The following is a 25215-nucleotide window of genomic DNA, read 5'->3' as shown; positions in this document are numbered from 1 at the left end:
AGATTGGTTCTCCATCTCTCTTAAAGTAGAGAAAACTCTAGTTCAGCTTATGTCTGTTTAAGCTTCCTGTGTGTGTGTGTGTGTGTTGTAATATATGAGTGTTGTAATCTTTTCAAATTAAATAAAAGTTTAGTTCAAGAAGGGAACGTTATCCCCTTGAACCTTATATATCAAATGAGTTATCTTTCTGTTTAAAAGGTTCCATCATAAACACAGTAAGGATTGTTTAGTTAGAGATTACGGTCTAAGGTAGGAAACGAAATAGATCTGTGCTGAGCCTGATCTAAGGAAGACAGGGTTGGGGTTAGCTACCTTGGTAAAGCCGGAAGCTCAGAACGCCGGAGGTTCCATTGTCGACTAAGTTCAGGTATTGGTCAAAACTCTCTAGTTAAGTAATAATTATTGCGAAGCATGGTGGGCTATTAAACTGTTAAAATAACTTATTTTGATGTATAAGTAGTAGAGTAGTGATAACTAGTACCGTTAAAAGTCATTAATCAAAAAACAAGTAAACATTAGTTGATATCGTACTATATATAAGTTTGTAAGTACCAGTAAGGTGTTCGTTGGTATTGAAAAGGTGTTAGATAGTATCAAAAGAAATACCATCTAAGAGTTCGAAGGTATCAAAAAGGAATACCATCTAAGCTTAACTGGTTATTGTTGGTACACCATCCACGTTAAAACCAGAACCAAACCACTAAAGACAAAAGTGTCGGTAAAAGTACACTTGGTCCCCACTTGGTAGAGACCAAAGTGGTATCAAGTAGGTAGAGGTTTAGTTCAGTTCAGCTCCGCTCCTAATTTCCTTCTCTTATAAAATATTCAGTTCAGTTCAGTTCAGCTCAGCTGAGTTCAGTCAATGAGAATAGACCCTAAATCCACTGACAATCTTACATACTCCGTATTTTGCAATTAAAAAAGACAATTACACCCTCATCCACTTGCCATCTTTCAGCAAACACGGAAGGAGTACTACTTGAATAGTGTAGGACAATAGCCTTGTAGGAGTAGTTGATAGTTCAAAATTTTAAAGTAATCCCAGTCACTTCACAACTCACATGTTACATGAGTTCCACTAATAACATGAATAACGTCCCATTATTATCCAAGTATAAAACATTTCTCGTAGTATTCATACTTGACAAATCACAATACAATACTATTCATACATTAATGCCTAATGATTGCAATGCAACACTCAATTGATCCCAGAAATGGCTACTGCTCCGCCACAAAAACCTTCTACAGCCTCCGCGAAAACCTCCCTCTTCCACCTTCCACCACCCCTCTCTCCATCGCTGACTACGTCATCTCTCTCCTCCATTCCAACCCCGACTTTTCCCCCTCCTCCCCCGTCCTCATCGACTCCGCCACACACCAATCTCTCTCCTACTCCGCCTTCCTCAACCAGGTGAATTCGCTCTCTCATTCTCTATCCAACCTCAATAACTTTACACTCTCCCCCGGCACAACCGCCTTCATTCTGTCCCCTCCCTCATTCCACATCCCAGTCCTCTACTTCTCTCTCCTCTCCCTCGGCATCATCGTCTCCCCTGCTAACCCCTTATCAACCCACTCCGAGCTAACTCACCTACTCCAACTCTCTAAACCCTCCGTCATCTTCACTCTCTCTTCTCTCTCCTCAATCCTTACTTCGTCTTCCTCTAATGTCCCCCTCATTCTCCTCGACTCTCCCGAGTTCAACTCAATGCTCACTATTGATCTTCAAGTCACTCGGCCTCGTTTTACAATCCACCAGTCAGACTCCGCGATGATCCTATACTCTTCTGGGACTACAGGACGAGTAAAGGGGGTTGAGTTGACGCATCGTAATCTGATTGCGATCACTGGGTTCAATTTTTGGAGGACAAAGGCGTTGGAGAGAATGAAAGAGAAGAAAGCTAGGGCAATGGCAATCAATCTATTATTTCTGCCAATGTTCCATACCTTCGGATTCTTCATGTTGGTCAAGGCGGTGGCAACGGCGGAAACTCTGGTTTTAATGGCGAGGTTCGATTTTGAAAAGATGTTGGAGACGGTGGAGAGGTATAGGGTTACTTATATGCCTGCTTCACCGCCTTTATTGGTGGTGTTTGGAAAATCGGAATTGGCAAAGAATTATGATCTCAGCTCGCTTGAGTTTTTAGGGTGTGGTGGTGCTCCGCTTGGTAAGGAGGTTGCTCAGAGGTTTAAAGTTCGCTATCCTAATATCACAATTATACAGGTATATATATTTGATTAGTGTTATCTTCTTAAATTCCTCCTTTCCAAATTAGTAGATATGAATTTTTATCACGTTTTGAGAGTGAGTGATAGCTTAAGTGGTTAAAGCTTTCCTCCCGGTTTCAAATGATCGTGGGATCGATTCTCACGACTTGCCCTTGTGGCTGTCTAAACTCTAAACACCAAAAAATAATAACTTTTTTTTTTTTTTTTTTTTTTTTTTTTTTTTAAAAAAAAAAAACCGTTTGTTAACACATAAATTCAACCAAGATGGTACGTAACCATATTTTTCTTATTTATAAATCCGTTATTAACATAGATTTTACTGAATTAAAGAGAAAGAGAGGAGAATCTGTTCATTTCATTCAATAAGTGCTGAAACTTCTTATATGAGCTTATATATAAACTGTAACTCTAACTAACTAAAACAGAATTTTGGGGCCAAAAGCTATTCTAACAGCTTTCCTAAGGAGCTAAGTGAATTCTAACATAACCATATACTGTTACAAGACTTACAACTACGAATTCGCTTGTGTCTTATATAGTAAGTAGTATGAGAAATTAAGTATGTAAGACCTCCTAGAAAGAGCTGGAATTTGCTACTTAAAATAATAAGGGTCACTTCCAATAGCATCAACCTCATGTTGGTATTCAGTAAATTGACTGATTGGAATGGTCATATACTTTTGGTTTCTTGAAAATTTGACTGTTGTTGATTTTGTAACATGAAACAAGTGTGCCACCATGTTGTTAAAAATAAAATTAAGAATTCGCATGATTGCTTTGAGCAAAGAAATCTGACATCAATCAAAATTCTTAAGTCTAAAACATTCTGAATTCCTTGGAAATTACGGAGCATATTGACTATTGGGTGCTGTATATGGCCAAACATCTAACAGAAAATATGTAATCAATCTAGTTTATAGAAGCCAACCTTCGGTCAAAGGTTCATAACACACCATATTTTGAGCAAGGTGAAGGACGATATGTGTGGACTTGGAAACTACGTGGGTGCGCTAGATGAATTCGGCATTAAGTTTAAAATATGTGAGGTTAAGACAGCACACCTTAATATGGTTTACAATGGAAAATTATTGGAATGATGGGAGATATATTTTCTTACAAAGCATTATGAAGCTGTATTGACTAGTAGTGCATATGAAGCACACATCCTCAATTGTTATTACTTGTTTAGATATGTGGCATTGGAGATGGTGTTTGAGGCTAGGTTCTTGTACAGTTGTAGGTATCACTGTATCAACATACATAGTATACTATCTTGTGCAATAGTAGTGAGGTAAATGGTAGAAATGTTGGGCCTATTTGGTATGTAAGTGGAAGTGTGGAACCATATGGATATGGCCATATGAGTAAAAACCTGTATTTTATTTCTTGCGATCATAAGAAACCTCTCCCCTGTATTTTATCAGAAAGATGCTTGGCCCTTGTAATATGGTGAAAACTAGAAGTATGTAGTTTCTACTTGGCTCTTCCCTTGTCTTCACTTAAAAGGGTCACTTCCATTAAAGAATATAACTAATTTGATAGAGAACTTGATGGTTACTGTTACAAATTCAGAAAGTACAAGTAATTAGTTTCATGTGGTCAATAAATTAGATTTTTTTTCTGTTTCTTAAATTTTTGTCCTGTTCACTTTTTCAGGGATATGGACTGACTGAGATAGGTGCGGTATCTTCGACAGTTGGACCTATAGAATGTGAACAATATGGCTCTGTTGGCCGCCTTAATGCACACGTGGAAGCAAAGATTGTTGATCCCTCAAATGGAGATGAAATGCCATCTGGCCAAGAAGGGGAACTATGGCTACGCGCTCCAAGCATCATGAAAGGTAATTGAGAGTTCTATATGTGTCCCGCTGGTCCCGGGCACATATTCGCCTCTTTAAATGAACATAGATATAAGTATATAATATACCCTATATTAGAAGATTATCTTATTATTATTATTATTATTATTAAAATGACCAATGAAGAAGGTTGAGCCTTTTGTGAAATGCCAACCTTATTCATCATTGCAACATTTGCAAGCAAGGTGATGTTCAATACAATCAAAATATCGAATTAGCTATAAATGTTGGGATATTTATGCCTAACGTTAGCTTTGAAATTTGAAATCCTCTTCGATTCTTAAGACGAATGGTTAAATTTCCTTAAAATGACACCATTGATTTATTGAGTTGGCTCAAGTGTACAAAGACTATAATTTGTCAGATTTTGGATCTCACAAGGAATAACCCACCCAACCTTTAAGGCTTTAATGAGTATTATCTGCCACATTTTGGATCTCACAAGGGATAACCACTCAACCTCATTAACCAAATTAGAGCTTCTCGTGATTTTTGATAATACATCGTTCCGAAAAGAGAAGCTTTTGCTAAGATAGTGTTTTAACAATGGATTTGACTATGTGATAACGTGACCTTTAAGGATCTCTAATATCATAGCCTCTTATTAAATTACCATCCTAGTTTTAAGACCTATCAACATATCAATTCAATAAAGTTGTATGGCTTAGCTTAATATATGCCTTGAGAATTTGACTAGAATATATAGTTTGATGAGTAGAGACACATAATTCTAGGCAATCAAGGTCTAGAGTTTACAAATCATCAATGGCTCTCTTTTGGGTATATTTATTAATGGACATTGCAATGACTTTGTACAAGTTTTAACAATCTTTACACTTCCATTTCTCGGAATTGTCTACTTTTCAAAGATTAAAAGTACACAGTACGCGTCATAAATTTATTATTTATGCCATCATTCGTTTTGTGATACTTACTATTTAATACTTCCTCCGTTTCTTTTTTTCACTTGACCTGTAGTCCCATGGCAAGTAATATAAGGAAGAAATTAGGTAAGATAAATGATTGTTCTAATACACAAAAATATAACCACAAATAAAAGGGATTAAATGGGTTGTATGGTATTTGTTTGTTTTATTTAGCATATGTTTATTTTTTGTAATCTCTTCCTTAAGTTGCATGCCAAAGGGTTATAGGTCAAGCAAATAAAAATGGAGGAAGTATAACTTTGGGGAAAATCGGATTCTAAGATTGTGGGGATACTTAGACAGAGGCCTTAGTTCAATTATAAAGCCTCTAGCCATAAACAATCCCATTGGGGCTCCAGATTAGAAAAATTGTAGGCATTTAAGCATATCTTTCTCACATATATGACTTGGTTATCAAGATGTTTAGTTAATATTTTTGGTAGGAGTTTCATTCTAAAAGCTTTGTTGGGTTTTTCTGACTTTGTAATCCTTAGTACCTTTATGCTTTTAAGAAAGTATATTCCCCCCTCCTACAAAGTTAGGACTTCTGCTTTTTTGTCTCGTGTTCCACATGATATTTCATGACTTCAGCATTTTAAAAGATGGTGTGGATGACTCAATTTCTTGGTTAGTTTCGTTTAGTATGTTTTCCTTTTTTTAAATCGATTATTTCTCCTTGTTAATTTGTGAAAGGTGGTGGTATTTATTCTCTGATCAATTATTGTGCAACCTAAGTACTTCACTCAGGTAGTTTCCAACTAACCTAGTATACTTGAAAAGGTTACCTGACCTATCATGTCTACTGATATTTTTGTATGCTCTGAGGTCAATTTGTAAAATTTGCCACCTAGCTTGATGTTGTATAATGTGTGTCCAATACATTGTTTATCTCACAGAAGCAAAAAATTGTGCTATCTACCAATTTTAGCATATATAATTGTTCTAGCTCTTCCTATCTATGTTACTTGGACTCGGATGAAGTGTCAAATTAGACACGGGTGTCCAAGCATCGGACTCGCCCATTTCTTGAAAAAAGTTGTGTTTTTAGTTAAAAATGAAGTGTCCAAGTGTCAGTGTCGATGTCCGACAGGTGTCGTGTCGACACAGACACGTGAGGTGAATGAAGGAGTCCGAGTAACATAGCTTCCTATTATGATGTCATTGAGCCAAGATTGATGACTCTTTTGTCCTCTTTTGCATAATTAATACACTGTATTGGAAAGCTCCGTCTGCTTTTGATACATCATTATTCTATCAATAATGATTATTTTAACTATGATGTTTGTTTAATAGCAATGACTAAAACTGTAGGTTATGTTGGAGATAAAGAGGCTACTGCTGCAACCTTGCATCCAGATGGGTGGTTGAAGACTGGTGACCTTTGCTATTTTGATTCTGATGGATATCTATACATTGTTGACCGGTTAAAGGAATTGATCAAGTACAAGGCATATCAGGTTACAAGATAGCCAAGAGGACTATATTTTCAACTAACTCACCTATTGGTTTTTGTTTATTGTATCACAACGTTTTCAATTGCCAGGTTGCTCCAGCTGAGTTGGAATGTTTGCTACTGTCACACCCAGAAATTGCTGATGCTGCTGTCATTGGGTAAGTTGATTATTTTTCTCTAGTGCACTCACGATGCTATCCAAGATTATATCAGTTTTCTCTCTGCATTTACCTCCTTTTATGCAAGGATGAACATGAAATTGCATGCTTATAATATTATAACAACAAACAACTCTTTTTTATTCATGGTTTTTTAGGTTTCCTTAAAGACTAACATATATTATCACTCTTTTTTTTTCTTTTTTTTTTTTGGTGGGGGTGGGGGTTCAATATAAATTTCACCTATGTTTTGCTTGGAAAATCTTTCGTAAGTTTTTTCTAAAAATTACCATGTGTTAGAGTTTTGATTAGGTTTCTGGATGTCCTTTAACCATAAGTTCATTTTTTAAACTAGCCCAAGTTATCAACCTCCTGTGTAATAAATCTTGTTTCTGTTTGACTGCAGTTATCCTGATGAAGAAGCTGGACAAATTCCCTTGGCATTCATAGTCCGTGAACCTGAAAGCAGCATTACTGCATCTCAAGTGATGGATTACATTGCAAAAGAGGCATGTTTGCTCCTACTTGATAACAGAATTAGTATTATGCTGTTAAAACTTTATGCCGAGGGTCTTAATTTAAAACTCTAGTTTGGCCAGCCATAAAAATTACTTTGGTTTATCATAAATCTGTTGCATAGCATCATATTATGAGCTTTTAGTCTTTAAATTTTAATTATCAATTCTCTGTTTGGCTGATTATAGTAGGTCATCCAGCAGGGAAGTCTGGTGGTATGAAGTTGTGTCATCATATTGTGCATTTATCTCACATTGGCGTCCATGTTAGTACTGATTTCGTTACCATTTGAATTTAACGAAAATAACCTCTTTGCAATAAGGGTAAAGCTGTTATGATAGTTTTATGGTGATTCACTGATTAAGACTGCATACGTGACACCCTTACTACACTGTGGAGCCCTATTGGGGTATTTCTGTTATAAAGTTTCCTTTATAAGATTGATGTTGTTGGTCATGTAGTTGCTCTAATCCATAACTTAATGAGAGCACTAACCCTTCTTGAATATGTGAAACTGCTATAAATGTGTCTTGAAGTTTTGATTGATTATTGTTCAGACCTAAAAGTAAGTATTGTGTAAAATCTTATAGTGGGGATTTTTCACTTCTGTGCAGGTTAGTCCATATAAGAGGATTCGTTGTGTTTCGTTTGTCAATGCTATTCCGAAAAATCCATCAGGGAAGATCCTTAGGAGGGAGCTCATCAATCAAACTACAGCTAGTCAATCTAAGCTATGATTAAACAACAGTTTCCTGCAACTTATTACCTGTATCAGTTGCAGTTGCTTGGGCTGCTTAATGTCTCGGTTGATTCAAGGCAAGGTTTTGTTCCTCCTTGCATTCGTTGTAATCATTACTATGATGATCTGGCCAGGTTGCTCTGAGCATCAGGTAAGCTAGGTGCCAAAAAATTCGAGTTGTAACACAGCAGGAGTGTGGATCATATGTGCAAAGCTGACATTCCTGGTGAAGATTTTTGAGCATAGGTTTTTAAAATATAGATCCTCTTCAGTTCTGTGTTGAAGTTCAAGTACATTATTAAATGGTTATTCATTTGTGTATATGGTTTTATTGTTTATATATGCTGTACAAAGTCATATAAGAGAGCAATGTTGTATGTGTAGTTTGATATTGTATATGTAATTTAAATATTTAATAGAAGCTACAATTGTATTGACTTATGGAGAGACATTGTTCAGCATTTTTTTTTTTCTGTATTTTTTATCTTCCTATATTAAATTTTGATAAATTCTTTTTCTTTATTAATGATTTTCCTATTTTATATTTGGGAAATTGTTCAGTGTACCTCTGAGGTTTTGCAAAATGCACGGTATACTCTTGAAAACTTTCAAATGCACCGTGTACCCTTGAGGTTTATAAAAAAATGCACCAAATACCTTAATATGAGATCTTTGTTGATTTGTTTCAATGAGGAATATCACAATATCAACATTTTATAACAGGTACTCTCCCGTGCAATATTTGACACATTTCTTATTTACGTTTTTTTTTTTTTTTTTTTTTAATATTTGACACACTATAAAAATGGATTGACACAGTCAATTTTTTTCTATTTGAACGATCCACTATGGTCTATTGATTTACCCTTTTCAATAATGCTTGATGTGTGTTTTTTTATTGTTTTCCCTTTGGGCTTTGCCCTCTCTTTTCACCAAAAAAAAAAAAAAAATCTATGCCCCGTTTGTTTAATTTGTATCATTAAAATATTATCCCACCAACTTTACTCAACATAAACAATTCAATTAAATGAATCCATCTCACTTTTCCTTAAACTTTTTAATCAATACTAAAATTGCACGAATGCAAATTTAAACTTTTATTTCTTGGTATGTATCTTGGAAACAATATACTCTTTAGGGCATGTTCTTTTCAGATTATTTTCAATTTAGTTCAGTTCTTAATTTCCTTCTCTTATAAAATATTTCGTTTAATTCAATTCAGTTCAGCTTAGTTCAGTCAATCAGAACAGACCCTTATTTCCCCAAAACTCTTTATGACAAAATTATAATGCGCATTCAATGAATGATTTTAAAAGTGTTAAAACTTTTAATGATAGAAAGAAATTAATTAGTAAGAGGAAGTAGACATAGAAGTAGAGTTTTTATTTTACTTGCGTTGTTCATAATACGTAAACTTGCTCTTTTATAGGCAAAATCTTACACTTTATTCCGTGATATTCCACATTATTGTATTAGGTAAATGCTCATGTGAACTTTATTTCGATTTTACTCTCAACATTAAGTAAATTTTCTCTACCAATTGCATCGTAATAATTGATTATTCCAAATTGTTTGTTTTACTTGTATTATTTACTAAGCTAAATATTAAAAAAAGAATAACAAATGGTTAATTAAAAAAACAAAATCATACTCTAGTTAATTTAAAATATCAAACTTGGCTTGCCAAACTAATTTGTAATTATTGTTGACTAAATTGATTACTATAGTAGCTATTAAAAAATCTAATACGAAGTAATTACTATTGAAACTTGTTAAAAGGTTATAGATTGATCATGTCACAATCCAAGTAACCTTCAAAAAAATCAAAAATGAAATCTCAACTTCCCAAACAATGAATCAAATATTCAAATTCAATCAACAACTATCAAATTAAACCCAGAATCAAGCATCCTCTTTCTCTCTCTACACTCCAAGCTTCTAACAATGGCGGTTTCAACATCACACTACTCTCATCTACAAAATCGATATTACAACCCAGAATCAACACACCCAGAAACCCCATCTCTTCCACTACACTTTTCTCTTCGACGAATTGAACTCTTCCTCAGATTTCTGGGTTTCATCCATGATTCCCGATTTTCACTCTCAATCTCCTCACTTTCTTTCCTATTTTTCGGTGTTGGCGCTCCTTCTCTTGTCATCATCTTCTTCTACTGTGGCTCTTCCGATGTTGCCGCTTGCCGGAAGTATCATGTCAAGAGTTTTGAGCTGGAAACGCTGTTTTTTCAGGCTACTGCTGCTGCGGTCTCGTTGCTTTGTTTTTCGCGGAGTTTTAGGAAATATGGGGTCAGGGTTTTTCTTTTTGTTGATAAGTTTCATGAAATTGGTGATGAATTTCATTTTGAGTATATCCCCAAAATCAATGTAAGTTTTTGAATTAACCCTCTTCTTTTTCAATTTAATGCTTTGAATTGTTATGTTGTTATTTTTTAATGAATATGTTTTTCTGGCCAAAATTTAGTTAGAGATTGTGGGATATTACTATGTTTTAAGCTGGTTTTGTCTAATGGACTGTTGCTGATGAACTGATGATTTGTATTGTTGAAAAAAATTTAAAGAATTAGAGCAAAAATTTTAGTTGGAATTTAATAATTGGATGTGGGCTCCACAAATGGAAGTTTGTAATGGACTCTGTCGGTAGTGTCACTGAAAAAACGGCACTGTGTTGTGGGAGGAAGGAGTAGTAGTTTATGGAAGTGACAAGTATTTCTGTAATCTGTACTTAGTTGCAGTTCACAAAATTTGTTCTTTTCTTGCACTAGAGCCTATAAGAAATTCAATGGCGACAAGATTTGGACTATTATGGGATGAAGGGAGTATTTGTTCATGGTAGAGACAAGTGCTATTGTATTAGGTAGTGGATTGATACCTCTTTTCTTATCCTAGAGCCTAAAACTAAAAAAATTCAATGGCGACACCTGTTGTACTATTATAGTATCATGTCTCTAAAAGTCATCTATTGATATTTGAAGTGGTTAATATTGCTTGGTTACTTGTTGAAGTGATTGTTGTAAGACTTGTAACTTACGAGAGATCTAGAGAAAGAAGAAGATGAGGAAGGAAAATGCAAGTGTTAGTATTATATGATGAGTTGAATACGCTCCTCTTTAGAGAGTTAGTTTTAGTGGCACCTTGATAATCTAATGGAGTACTTGTGTATGTAATTATGTTTCTTCAAATCCAGTTGTGAGGTATCAGACTTGACTATGGCATTGATCTGATTTAGGATTTATGTTTTGCTTTAGTGTAATCATGAGCGCTATAAACCCAATTGTGTATCTTGGAATTTCATATGGCCATGTGGGGTATGTAAATTTTTTTAGCTATAATTCAAATTTGTGTTAATATGGTGTCAAATAATCAAGGACTTGGAGTTGGGATCAGGAGGGAGCGTGGGAGAAAAGAATTTAGTTTGCGGATTGGTTCTTGGAATGTGGGGTCTCTTACGGGAAAATCAGCAGAATTGGTAGAAGTAATGAAAAGACGACGCGTGAACATCATGTGCCTCCAAGAGACAAGATGGACAGGAGAAGGAGCTCGAGGCTTGGTTTTGGGGTATAAGGTATGGTATGTTGGGCAAGAAACGAGCCACAGAACAAGGAATGGTGGAGCTAGGAACGGAGTTGGTGTGGTTCTCGATGAGAGGTTGGCAAAAGAGGTGATCGAGGTCTATCGGAAGAACGATAGGTTGATAAGGCTGAAGTTGCTATGTGGCAAGGAGATTGTGAATGTTATCAGTGCTTATGCTCCCCAAGTGGGTTTAGATGCAGAAGAGAAACGACAATTTTGGGAGGACCTAGACGAGGTGGTGCAGGGTGTCCACCACTCAGAGAAGTTATATATTGGAGGGGATCTAAATGGGCACGTTGGGGCGAGCCGAGATGGCTATGAGAGTGTCCATGGAGGCTTTGGGTATGGGCAGAGGGACGCCGGTGGTGAAGCTATTATGGATTTTGCCCAATCATATGATTTAATTTTGGCTAATACTTGGTTTAAGAAGAGGGATTCACACTTGATAACTTTTCGGAATGGAGCAAATGCAACTCAAATAGACTTCCTGCTCACAAGGAGCATAGATAGACAAAGTTGCATAAACTGTAAGGTTATCCCAGGGGAGAGTGTGGTCACCCAACACCGGCTATTGGTAATGACTATTCGTCTGAAAGAGAAGACGAAGAAAAAAGTTAGACAAGAAGAACCAAGGATAAGATGGTGGACCCTAAGGGATGCAAAAGCTAAGGTTTTTACAGAAAAGGTAATTGAAGAAGCGGATTGGGATGGAGAGGTGGATCCGGACATGACCTGGTTACGAATGAAGAACTGTTTCCTAAGAGTGGCCAAAGAGGTCTTAGGGGAAGTAAGGGGAAGAACTTCGGTACAGAGAGATACTTCGTGGTGGAATGAAGAGGTGAAAGCAGTAATTAAGCAAAAAAGGGAATGCTATCAAGCCTTAGGAAAATGTAGGAGTGATGAAACCTTTGCAGCGTATAAGGAGGCTAAGAGTAAGGCAAAGGCAGCTGTTCGCCAAGCAAAAGAAAAGGCATATCAGGAGGTTTATGAAAAGCTTGATTCCAAGGAGGGAGAAAGGATCATTTATAAGATGGCAAAGAGAAGACAAGAGGCAAGGAAGGATATTGGCATGGTGAAGTGTGTCAAAGATAAGAACCAAATGGTCCTAGTGCAAGAGGAGGGCATCAAGGACAGGTGGAAGGGGTACTTCGATGAATTATTTAATGGAAGTAATGGAGTTGTGATAGGAGATACCTCTATGAGTGATGAAGAAATCAACATGGAGTATGTGCGAAGGATTAGGAGAGTAGAGGTGGAGATTGCACTGAGGAAGATGAAACCTAAGAAGGCGGTTGGCCCTGATGGGGTACCGATAGAGGTGTGGAGGTGTTTGGGTAAGATTGGTATTGATTGGTTAACAAACCTTTTCAACAAGATATGGACGGCTACAAGGATCCCACAAGATTGGAGGAAGAGCACCTTGGTCCCGGTTTATAAAAACAAAGGAGACGCTCAAGATTGTTCTAACTATCGAGGAATTAAGCTTATGAGCCATACTATGAAGTTGTGGGAAAGGGTGATTGAACAAAGGTTGAGGGCATGCACAAGCATTTCAGATAACCAATTTGGTTTTATGCCTGGGAGATCTACTATGGAGGCAATCCATTTGATAAGACAAATGATGGAGTTTTATAGGGTAAAGAAGAAAGATCTTCATATGGTCTTTATTGATTTAGAGAAGGCATATGACAAGGTGCCAAGAGAGATACTTTGGTGGGCAATGTTGAAGAAAGGTATCCCACGAAGGTATGTAGACCTAGTTAAGGATATGTATCGGGATGTGTCAACAAATGTGAGGACATGCGGAGGGTTGACAAAAGATTTCCCTATTACAATCGGATTGCATCAAGGGTCTGCATTAAGCCCTTTTCTTTTTGCAACGGTTCTAGACGAATTAACTAGACCAATTCAAGATGAGGTTCCATGGTGTATGCTGTTCGCAGATGATATCGTTTTGGTGGATGAGACTAAGGATGGGGTTAATGTCAAGTTGGAGCAATGGAGGCAAAGGTTGGAATCTAGAGGGTTTAAGCTAAGTCGGAGTAAGACTGAATATTTGGTATGTCGTTTTGGCACTCAGAGGGGGACAAGCAATGAAGTGGTGAGTTTGGATGGAAAGGATTTGACCATGAGTGAATGTTTTAAGTACCTAGGGTCGATCATCCAGAAGAATGGTGACATTGATCAAGACGTGACCCACAGGATTAAGTCAGGGTGGCTTAAATGGAGAGCGGCCACGGGAGTGCTATGCGACCGCAGCATTCCCTTAAAGTTGAAGGGAAAATTCTACAGGACTGCCATAAGACCAGTGTTGCTCTATGGTACAGAATGTTGGGCTTCTAAGAAAGAGCATATTAAAAAGATGGAGGTTACGGAAATGCGCATGTTAAGGTGGATGTGTGGAAACACTTTAAGAGATAGAATCAGAAATGAGGTTATTCGCAAGAAAGTAGGTGTGGCGGGCATTGTAGATAAATTAAGGGAAAATCGTCTGCGTTGGTTTGGACATGTAAGACGGAGACCCGAGGGTGCACCGGTGCGAAGAGTGGAAGAGTGGGACCATGGAGGGATTAAACGAGGAAGAGGGAGACCAAAGATGACTTGGTTGGAAGGAGTGAGGAAGGATATGAAGTGCATGGATTTACGTGAGGATGAAGTTTTGGATCGTAAGGGATGGAGGAGAAAGATTTATGTTGATGACTACACGGAATAATCAAATTTGGTTCATGTTAGCCGACCCCACTTTTGGGATTAAGGCTTTGATTGATTGATTGATTGATTGATAATAACTTGTAAAAACGTCATTAAATGTAATGATTTTGGTTGGTGGTGTTTCGCGGTTTCGCATGACTATGATTAAGAAACTTAGATCTCTCTCTCAATCACCTAAAATCAATAAGGAGAAATTGTCCTTTTTGTTCGAGTTCGTGAAATAGTACCTTAATGGATTTTTTTTTTTGGTCAAATTACAATTTAAAACAGAGTTTAAACTTCAAAGCCAATTTTTCAGGTAGAAAGTCAAGATTCCAGTCGTTGACATCTATTTTCCGCTAATTTATGTTGTAATGCACGTGTAAGCCTTGCCTTTCAATCAATCAAAGCCTTAATCTCATAAGTGGAATCGGCTACATGAACCAAATTTGATTATTCCGTGTAATTTTCAACAAATATCCTCCTCCTCCACCCCTTACGATCCAATGCCTCATCCTCATGCACATCCATATACTTCATATAATTCCTAACTCCTTCCAATCAAGTCATTTTCGGTCTCCCTATCCCTCATTTAACCCCTCCATGGTCCACTATTCCACTCTTCGTACCGGTGCACCCTCGGGTCTCCGTCTTATATGCCTAAACCAAAGCCGACGATTTTCCCTTAGTTTGTCTACAATGCCTGCCACACCTACCTTCTTGCGAATAACCTCATTTCTGATTCTATCTCTTAGAGTGTTTCTGCACAATCCACCTTAACATCCGCATTTCCATAACCTCCATCTTTTTAATGTGCTCCGTCTTAGAAACCCTTCTGTACCATAAAGCAACACTGGTCTTATGGCGTGTAAGCCTTGCCTTTGTATATTTAAAAAAAAAAAATAATCAAATGTTTACAACACAATTTCTTACTAAATTGAAGCCTTCCAAAAAGATCCCATCCACAATTAAGAAGCAAGCTGCCATATAGGGGAAGATCGAGCCTAAGGTGCAAGTTGAAGAAATCCTAAGCACCTCCAATTTCACAAGTAGTTGATGTGACGAGGAATGTTAGCGTTAATCCTAGATTAGTGTTTTTAAGTTTTTGTTGCAGTTGTGATTAATTTTCTAGACCAATATCTTGCTTTTGAGTGTTGATAAAACAATTAGCCTAAGTAGTTTTAGTGGTGATAAAACAATTAGCTTAAGCACCTCCAATTTCTTATAGTGAAATGGTTGGAGGTACAAATTTCGTTATTTTTCAGCCATCATGTACTTACTATATTGCAGTTTGGGAATAATGTAGGGAAAAAAAAATTCACTTCTGCCAAGCAGGTATTAAAACCCAATATTCAAAATCATCTCTGAATTGGACTGGGAAGATTGAATTTTTAGAATTAGTCTTTCAATATTGTAGAATAGAGAATGCGAATAAGACATTGTTGTACGTGTAGAGTGCGCTCATAATTTTGGTTGGGTTGAAGGAGTCAACTCTCAGAATCTTGACTTTATGGCTGGAAAATTGGCTTAAAGTTCTATTTTTAACAGATTTTTTAATTCAAGATATTATGTGGCAAAAAAATTTCAATAAGGTACTAGCTTGTGTGATAAACTATTGAGCTGCTGTCAATTTTGTTCAGGATTTCTTTCGCTCGTTGGCTGTATGGGTATTACCATGTGTTATCTTGAAGATGGCACGGGAGGTTGTTAGGGTTATATATGTCCAGAATGATTCACTGGTGCAATCTATGATGGTTGTGTGTGTTTTGCTTGTTTCCTGGACTTATACTGCCACAGTGTACCTGGCTGGAAGCACCTTGTTCAGTTTGGTCTGCAGTTTACAAGTCATACACTTTGAGAACTACAAGAAGCTTTTGGAAAGGAATTTGGATGTTCTAGTATATATTGAAGAGCACAGTCGCCTTACCTTTAATCTGTCCAAAATAAGTCACAGATTCCGAATTTTCCTTATATTGGAGTTCTTGATTGTAACTGCTAGTCAAGTCGTGACTCTGCTTGAAACGACAGGGAACAGTGGGACCATCAATTTCATAAATGCTGCGGATTTTGCAGTAAGTCTCAATTTTAAGTGTGCCCTTGATTATGTGGAAACTGAAGAATTTCTTGACAGCACCTTCACAGTATGAGGCAGTGTTTTCTTTCCTTTGTTTTCTTATGCTGCATATTGCTTAGAAGCTACTTAGATAACCAAGTTCTGGACTCTATATTTTTGTTGCCTATCCAATGCTTCTGCTAAAGTATCTACAAATATCCATGATTCTTTAAAAGGCATCTGGAAAGATAAATTGAAGTTTAGCCGTGTAACTTAGAATGATAATATGACATAGCCACTATGTCAGGGATTTTAGTCTTACTAGTTATTGATGTTGTATTATATTTAACTACTAATGTTGTACTGCGCCATTCATTTGCATGTGTAATAGATTTTTCAAACTTTACTGAACTCTAATTTATTATGGAATTCTACTTACTTTTAGTAATGGCAACTTGCAGATCTCCTCCATTGTTCAGGTAGTCGGAATAATTATTTGTCTGCATGCTGCTGCAAAAATATCGCATAGAGCTGAAAGCCTGGCATCATTTGCTAGCAGATGGCATGCACTACTAACATGTCATTCAAATGAGACTCTGGGGGCATCAGAAAATGGCGGGAACTTTAATTTTGCTGGTTCAGCAATTGCATCAATGAACTACCCAGAGAGTGACATGGAGTCTGTTGACTACATGTTACCATCTATGAATGTAGAATTGAATCCAAAGGTGTCTTCATATCTCAAAAGACAAGCATTTGGTGTGTGTTTCTAGTGCTAATTTACGCTTATGCTGATTTGTAATTCATACAGAATCATCGATTTCTCACTATTCTTTTTTTCTGAAGTCATGTATATGCAGGCCAACCCTGGTGGAGTGACCATTTTTGGATGGACAGTGAATAGGGCGTTCATGGATACAATATTCTGTGTTGAACTCACTATGGTTACTTTTGTTCTTGGCAAGACATTAACATTTACAACAAACAACACTTGAGGAAGCCTGATACATGAGTGCAAAATACATATTAATTTGCCTCTTACATGAGGCACGGACGGCTGACTGATGGTAATTATTTGGTCTTTTGTTATCATCCTATTATATGAAGTACCTGTGCAATGAATTTGTCTAGAAGCCTCTTAAATTAGATGAAAGTACCTATAATTTTGACTGGGTATATTTATCACTTTGAAAAAATAATCAAGCATGAATAGAGAATTTTGTGAATGCTCCCCAAGCGGAAGAATTGGGATGTATCAGTAAGATTACCCTGCATCCACAACCCTTGTTTGTGTTTTATTATATTTACCTTTCCCCATTGAGATTCAACCTGTTACCCAGAAATATGACTATTGGAACCTGAAGCTCAATTGTAAGCCACCATGCACAAGCCATTAGGTTGGAAGTTTGATTATGACAATCACATCTTGATTTCAGGTGGATGGGGTTAAGTAGTGGTCTCTCTAGTCCTTGTGCTGGCCTCCAGCATCAGAAACTAGGGTGTCTAAATGACATTATGAAGTCCCCCCCCCCCCCCCCCCACCCCTCCTCTTAACCTCTCCACTGGTTGACAAGGCTGGTTCCCTTGTTACCTCTCACCATTGCATTTTGCTCAAACTTATAGGTGATAAATAGTTGTAGTAGTAGTAATGGAATGAGTTGTGGGGTCGAACATTTTAGTAGTGGGAAGAGAGGTAAAAATAATATATTGGCGGGTTCATTCTTAAAATGGAAGTGTATAGAGTAATGTTGGACAATTTTGAAAGGAAAATGTAAAGTGTATTTTGGGATGGAAGGAGTTTTGAAATTCCTATTAAGAAAAAAAAGCAAAATCAGCTTGAATGGCCTGCTTCACATAATATTTTGTATTTAGCTAAATGTACCTTATAAGAAGTACATGTCTTGCTCAAAAACTACTTTGTAATTATTTTGTTTTATTTTTGGGTGATAAGCCAATAACTACTGATTATGATTTTTTTAATTGAATTATACGAAGGCCTATTGCACTTATACTATTTTTGTTGAATTTAAATTAAATTTACTAAATTTAAAGTATTTTTGTCGAACTTAAATTATTTTACATACTAAAACTTTATTATGTACCGATTTGCTATTATATTTGATTTTAAAGTTACTTATTTTTACTAAGTAAAACTTAGGTCTTGTTCACTTCATCTTATTTTTATTGAATTGAAATTATTTTTACTGTATTGAATTTTTTTTTGCTGAAGTTACTCCCTCCGTGTTTTAATAAATGTTACACTTAGGAAATCCGGCCGTGTTTTAATAAGTGTTACACTTCCTTTTTTGGTAAAAAGCTACATTAAAATATTATATATCTCTTCTCTCATGGTCCCCACCCAAATCACTATTACTTTTTTTTATTATATCTTTCCTCTCACATTCATTACTTTTCAATAAACTATTAACCCCATATCTTTCTTTTACAATTTTTTAATACTCCAACTACCCCACTTACCTCTTATTTTATTTAAGTCAATTAAATTGCCTAAAACTATGCGCTGGTCAAACTGTAACACTTATAAAAACACGGAGGGTGTAAATTATTTTTACTCGTCTGAAATTATTTTTGTTATACTTAAATTGAATTTACAGATTCTCTATTATATTTCTTGTTAAAAGTTACTGATTTTTACTACATATAAATTATTTTTACTAAACTTAACTTATTCTGCTAAACTTAACTTATTTTTATTGAACTTAAATTCTTTTTATTGAACTTAATTTATTTTTGCAAAATATTATTATTTTAAGATGAAGTGAAAAGGCCTAAATATAATTGTTTTTAGCTAAAAGGTAGTATTTTGCATAGATAATGCTTTATTAGGTTTTTGTTGGCCTCTTAATAAATTGTAATATGTTTTTTTTTCGTAAATTTTACGTCATTGGATTTTAATTGGTGGTAAAATAAATTGTCTAATGATAAAATATCAATATATACTTAGTCAATCATGTATTGATCCTTATAATGTGCAACATAGAGTTGTTTGTTACAAAAGTAGAAACAATCAATGCTGCACTTTATATTGCAAAATGAAATGCTTTTTATAACTATAAATTATTTGTTGTTCTTTAGAAAGTGGTTACTACATAAGGATCACTAAGATGGGAAAGTAGTGTCCTTAGAAGGTCTTGGATATGGGAATTAAGAATAACCATTTGGCTCGTTGCTTTGTTTGGAGCTTATTGCTTAGCTTAAGAATAAATGTCATTACCTATCAAGTATTCAAGTATCAATTTTACACATAAATAGCTTTGAGAGCCAAGGAGTACTTTAATAGCATCACGTATTCCCATTTGTTGCTATACATGTTTGCAATTACAAATTACTTGCATTCTATAGTTCGATTTGTTCCTTATTTAGACAATTGATGACCTGAATAATTACTTGAAAATTTTGGCTCTCGTTTATCTTCTAATTGAAAGAGCACATTAAAAAGATGGAGGTTACAAAAATGCGAATGTTAAGGTGGATGTGCGGGAATACTCTAAGAGATAGAATCAGAAATGAGGTTACTCGCAAGAAGGTAGGTGTGGCAGGCATTGTAGACATATTAAGGGAAAATTGTCTGCGTTAATTTGAGCATGTAAGACGGAGACCCAAGGGTGCACCGGTACGAAAGAGTGGAAGAGTGGGACCATAAAGGGGTTAAACAAGGGGGAGGGAGACCGACTTGATTGTATAGGAGTTAAGAAGGATATGAAGTATATGGATGTGTATGACAATGAGGCACTAGATCGTAAGGGATGGAGGAGGAGGATCTTTGTTGATGATTACACGGAATAATCAAATTTTGTTCATGTAGCTGACTCCACTTATGGGATTAAGGCTTTGATTGATTGATTTATCTTCTAATCATGTATTACAAAGCTTTTGTCTTCTTTAAGCCCCTATTATCTCTCTTCCATCAGATCATATAACCCCTCCATGTATCATCTTTGGGTGCTGTATCTAAAATCTTCAAACCCCACCTTGGCTTTCTTTCTAATCGCCTATCACATTTGTTGCATTGTTAGTGTAGTGAGACCAATTCAACATTAGCAACCTAAGAATCGAATCTATGAGTTTTTATCAAAGCTTCTCCCTGTTTTAGAGGATTAGATTACTCCATTGATATTGATCTATCTAGGAAACATTTTTACTAACCTTCCCCGTCCTCCAGTCCCTTTTTTTAAGGATAGTAAAGCATTGGGGAGAGTTAGATTAATGTCCATATCATTAATCTTTCACATGATCATATTGCCATAGTTAGATCTTAGTTTTGAGCCGTGAAAACTTGAATATTCCTATTATGAATGAACTACACCAAGGATCTACATTGTGTCCCCTCATGTTTGCAGCATTATAGATGAATCAACAAGGTCTATCCAAGATGATATACTATGTTGTAGGTTGTTTATGGATGATATTGTATTAGTGGACGAGATTAGAGTTGGAGTAGAAGCTGAATTGGAGCAATGGAGACTAAAAGTTGAAATCTTAGTTGAAGCAAAATTGAGTACTAAGTAATGTCATTTTAGTACTAAGTGGGAGTCAAGTAGTGATATAGTAACATTGGATGGTAAGGATTTGTCCAAAAATGAGTGTTTTGTATACTTTGGTCGAATGTCTATGGGAATGGATATATGGACCAAAATTCGAGTCACAACAACCTTGGTATTGGGTTTTGGTAAGGATTTTCCCAAAAGTGAGTGTTTCAAGTACTCTGTACCTATGGTCGCCTCTGCATAGGATTGGAGATATTGACTAATATTTGATTCATAAAATTGAGTCCGGTGATTGTAGTATACCTTAAGGTAAAAAGGAAAGCTTTATTGGATAGGTATTAAACCACCAATGTTATTGATTAAGAATATTTGGCATCTAGGATGTGTCATATTGGGAAGATAGGAGAGCTAACCCAAGTTAAAATTGATTTGTGGGAATACTTTACGGGATTAATTAGGACTAAAGATGTTCGGGGGGAAATAAAAGTTGGAGTTAGGGTTAGAGTTGTGGACAATGATATTGAATTAAGATAAAATCATTTGTGTTGATTTGGGCAAGTAAGACAAACCAAAAGATGAGTTAGTAAGAAAAGTAGAAAGTTGAGATCATGAAGATCTTAGTAGAAGCCAAAGTTGGAAGACTTGGGTAAAAGGGTGCAGGAATAAAGTTGATTTGAGATCATGAAGATCTGGTAGATGGTGAAGGAGACCAAGGATGACTTGGATAAAAGGGGTAAGGAATAAATACAAAGAAAATGAGGTTAAAAGAATATGTAGAAGTGCATTGAGAGGATCTTGGTTGAATACTACAAGAGAGAAATTCTTAGTTCATATAGCTCACCCCATCAGTTATAAAGGTTCTGTTAAATTTGGTTATAGTATTAATCTCATATCATCTATAACCACTTGGTTTTACTTCATCAATCCATGTCTATGTCCACTCCCATATGTATTTGTTGAAACAATCTGTAATGCTTTTCAAGCTTTATGAAAGGTGGTATATTTAAAGGTATTAAATCTAATACTCCATACATGTAGGTTATGTGTGTATGGTAAGTGTGAAATTTTTAAAGTTTGGTTTATCACATACAAAATGAAAATGCTCAAATTACCATTTGGAGAATAAACAGCACCATTATATGGCTAATATATGCTTCATCTATTTATTTCTAACATTTTGCTTTATCTTTTTGTGTTTCTCGTTGAGCATATTGTTTATTACTCCGTAGTTAGTTGGGTTTACATCTTGTTTTACATGGTTTATATTTTTGGAAAATTTAACAAGAATGCACCAACCTTTGCTCTGTTCTCCCAAAATGGGCCAACCCATAAATCTGCTCAAAATAAACCTAAGTTTGCATTTTTTTTACTTTATCAGTAAACTCAAATGACTTGTGACCTAAACAACCGGTCATTTTTATTATTTTCCTTTATTTATTTTTTTTAATTAAAAAAATGAAATAAAATAATTTTTTTCAAAAAAATACTCAAACCAACCCCCTTAACCCCACTGCCAGCCCCCTCCTCCCCCCACCCCACTGCCAGCCACTCTCTCCCCCTGCTGGCGGTTATGGTCTGCTCGGACAGCAATGGTGAGAGACCGGGACTCTGGGAGATGGAAGGGAGATGGCAACATGATAAGCAGCATTTAATAACTGTTACAAAAGCTCAGTCCCCTCCCTTTGACCCAAGAATAATGTTCAATTGCTGTGAATAACTAGGTTAAGAAATTAACATTAAAATTTGATGTCAAGCCACCTGCTCTACACAATCTATGGAGCTGAATGCCTAATGCTACAAGTCCGTTCTTTCGGATTGATAAATTATAAATAAGTCCCATCTTGGGGTGGTGTATAGGCCGTTTTACGGTTTGGGGAAAAGGGGGTGGTTTCGGGGGCAACGGGAATGGGGAAAGAGGAAGGTTGGGCTGCCGTGAGTGGAAGAGAGAAAGGGTGGTGGGCGACGGTGCTGGGAAAATGGGTTGGGCGCCGACAGGGGAGGGAATGGTGGGGAAGGGAGTTTTTTTTTTTTTTTTTTTCTTAATTATGAAAATTTTAAAAATGAAAATAAATAATTTATTTAAATTATTTTCCTCAAAAAAAAAAAAAATTTATTTAAATTATTAGAATTTTTTTTAAAAGAAAATTAACCAATGAGGATGACACGTGGATTGCAACCTGCTATAACAAGTCAACTTACCTGCTTGGGTAATATGAGAGAAAAATTAGGAAGTTAGGTTTAATTTGGGCAGATTTAATGGTTGGTCTATTTTCAGAGAATGGAGCAAAGGTTGGTTTGTTGTTGTTAAATTTTCCTATATTTTTTAGTATAAAGTTTAGTATTGTAAATACTACATGAATACTACAATAAGGATTAATAGAGGTGAAAGCTTTATAATTTTACTGATAATGGCTGAAAGGTTACAAAAGGATAGGTTAATAGCTTGAGGCTATCACTCTCTTGATAACGTTAGGTTATCACTCTCAACATATTTCCTCACAATTTACATATCCTATTCCCTATTTATACTAAAGCAACTGTTAGGATTAATCGGATTTGTCACTACATCAGAAAATTAGTTTGCCCAATTCATGTTACTTAAGGCCTTAGTGGAACATTAATGACTTCTGTCTGTTTCTGCCTTGCTGTCCTCTTTTGCTGCTGCTTGTCTCCACCCTTGGTGTATTAGCCTGATTCATTACAAATTCGTTACAAAGTTCTGCATGATGTTGTTCCTACTGAATGCCCCTATCATATATATCGCCTTCAAAGAGCCATCTATTGCAAGATTTGCAACAAGCCCCTAACCTTATGACTGAAAACAATCTTAATCTCTTTCATTATCTTATCCAGCTGGTGTCTTGGCACTTCGCAATGAATTTTGGCAGTTTGCACTACTTTTTTTTGGGTTTCTAGGTATGTGATCTAGTCTTGTATCCCAAGATAAATATGTTTTTGGTCAGTCCCTGATAAACTTCAAAATTTCAAAAATATATTGCCAAACCCATACCCATACCCATTGCTTCCACTATCTCTCTGTTCACGGCAAGCTACAGGTGTTATGGTTTAGCTAATATTGCACAAGTTATCTCTGTGGTTTCAACAATTCACAAATGATCTCTGTACTTTTTATGTTGTTGCTGTGAAGCATATTTACAGGTACTTGCTGGAATGGTAGCTGGTAGCTATGACCTCTTGTCACAGCAAGAAACCTAAAATGGTAGCTGGTAGCTGTGGCCTCTTTTGTCACAGCAAGAAACCTGGAATGGTAGCTGTGTTGATGGAAAGCTTTGTTGCCAACTAGGGGCTGTATTGATACCAACGCTTCCTTTATTTTTCCACTACCTGGGTTCTATTTTACTCACATGATGACCAAAAGGAACAACCCACAGCCCCAGTCAACTGTAGAGAATACTAGACTATATCTTCGCCATCCAATCTGTCTCTAGTGTGACAGATGACTAAGATGCACGATTATATAGAAAGCTGAGGCTAAGGTTAATACATATGATTTGTTCGGCAAAGAGTCATGAATAGGGCTGTCTATGCCCCATGCTTTGGAAGCCAATTTGTATATTGGTCCATCCATTGTACAAAATTTGTAAAGTACTTCTTATCTATAACTTTATACTAAAAGCGAAACCAGGAATGACACATGTCATCTCCTGGTTAAAAATTTTCCCTCCAAAAGTTTTTTATTTATTTTTTTTATTTTTTTGGCCAAAGCTTCTTAGAGAAGTTTTTAATACAAACTATACAATAATATTTAACTTCCTATTTGATAAGTATATTCCATTTGTACATATTCAAACAAAGATATTAATTTTTTTATACAATATTATGCAATAAATATAGTTTTCTATCTATAACTTTGTAATGTAATTCATAGTTATTTTTATTAGTCGTGCATATATTATGCTCTGCGTTTTCTTTAGTATGATAAATTTTAATTTTTTTTTTTTTTTTTTTTTTTTTTTTTTTTTTTTTGTAATTAGAGAACTTTCATCCTATTTTGCAATTAGGTATAATTTTTTTATAATTAAATAATGTTAAACTAATGATAAGTATTAAGTATCAAAAATTACCGTGCATGGTACAGGACTTAACCTAGTAGTCTTATTATTTTGCAATGTATATGATGCTAGCCTCATAGCACTCCTAGGGTTACACTATAGGAAAGTTTGTAACTATGTACTACTTCCTCCGTTTTTTTTTTACTTGGCTCGCTTTGACTTTTACACTATTCACTATCCCTTCTTTGACCGTCTTTTGTGAATAATATGTAATGAAAAACATATTCATGTGAGATTTTTTTTTTATTCATCTCAATAAGTATTATCATAATAGGTAACTTTTATAATTTTTATTTATGGAGAATTAAAGTTATTGATCATTAAAACTTTTGTATTGGCTAACGTGGTAGAAGAAATAGATCAAGTAAAAAAGAAGAGGAAATAATTGATACACTATTCACATACTCTTGTATT

General features: G+C 35.8%; 2 protein-coding genes across 3 annotated transcripts; both read left to right on the top strand.

Annotated features, from left to right (window-relative positions):
* The first annotated feature begins 1094 nt into the window (after positions 1-1094).
* LOC145597525 (4-coumarate--CoA ligase-like 9) lies at positions 1095-8592 on the top strand. The gene is made up of 6 exons (XM_081653715.1): positions 1095-2227; positions 3889-4075; positions 6331-6476; positions 6563-6630; positions 7037-7139; positions 7761-8592. The coding sequence occupies exons 1-6, from the start codon at positions 1184-1186 to the stop codon at positions 7881-7883; spliced, it is 1671 nt and encodes a 556-aa protein (XP_081509841.1). The 5' UTR covers positions 1095-1183; the 3' UTR covers positions 7884-8592.
* Positions 8593-9769: 1177 nt separating this feature from the next.
* LOC145598670 (uncharacterized) lies at positions 9770-24591 on the top strand. Of its 2 annotated transcripts, none has more exons than XM_081655052.1 (5): positions 9770-10270; positions 15808-16239; positions 16682-16979; positions 17067-17287; positions 23888-24591. In XM_081655052.1, the coding sequence occupies exons 1-4, from the start codon at positions 9830-9832 to the stop codon at positions 17213-17215; spliced, it is 1320 nt and encodes a 439-aa protein (XP_081511178.1). In that variant the 5' UTR covers positions 9770-9829; the 3' UTR covers positions 17216-17287; positions 23888-24591. The 2 variants fall into 2 exon arrangements, with proteins under 2 accessions (XP_081511178.1, XP_081511177.1); XM_081655051.1 differs by having other exon boundaries at positions 23877-24591.
* Positions 24592-25215: the final 624 nt, after the last annotated feature.

This window comes from Chenopodium album, chromosome 20 (genome assembly GCF_948465745.1).
Source record: "Chenopodium album chromosome 20, dcCheAlbu1.1, whole genome shotgun sequence".
Classification (NCBI taxonomy): Eukaryota; Viridiplantae; Streptophyta; class Magnoliopsida; order Caryophyllales; family Amaranthaceae; genus Chenopodium; species Chenopodium album.
Note: the sequence above shows the minus strand (reverse complement) of the source record. Positions and strands in the feature narration are given on the sequence as shown.

What these genes read in the sequence shown, in the direction of transcription:
- LOC145597525 (XM_081653715.1), top strand. Translation starts at nt 1,184, where the DNA reads ATGATTGCAATGCAACACTCAATTGATCCCAGAAATGGCTACTGCTCC. An exon ending in TCAAGTACAAGGCATATCAG is followed by an intron (nt 6,477 to 6,562) that starts GTTACAAGATAG and finishes TTCAATTGCCAG; the next exon opens with GTTGCTCCAGCTGAGTTGGA. An exon ending in GCTGATGCTGCTGTCATTGG is followed by an intron (nt 6,631 to 7,036) that starts GTAAGTTGATTA and finishes GTTTGACTGCAG; the next exon opens with TTATCCTGATGAAGAAGCTG.
- LOC145598670 (XM_081655052.1), top strand. Translation starts at nt 9,830, where the DNA reads ATGGCGGTTTCAACATCACACTACTCTCATCTACAAAATCGATATTAC. An exon ending in AGTATATCCCCAAAATCAAT is followed by an intron (nt 10,271 to 15,807) that starts GTAAGTTTTTGA and finishes AATTTTGTTCAG; the next exon opens with GATTTCTTTCGCTCGTTGGC. An exon ending in TAAATGCTGCGGATTTTGCA is followed by an intron (nt 16,240 to 16,681) that starts GTAAGTCTCAAT and finishes GGCAACTTGCAG; the next exon opens with ATCTCCTCCATTGTTCAGGT.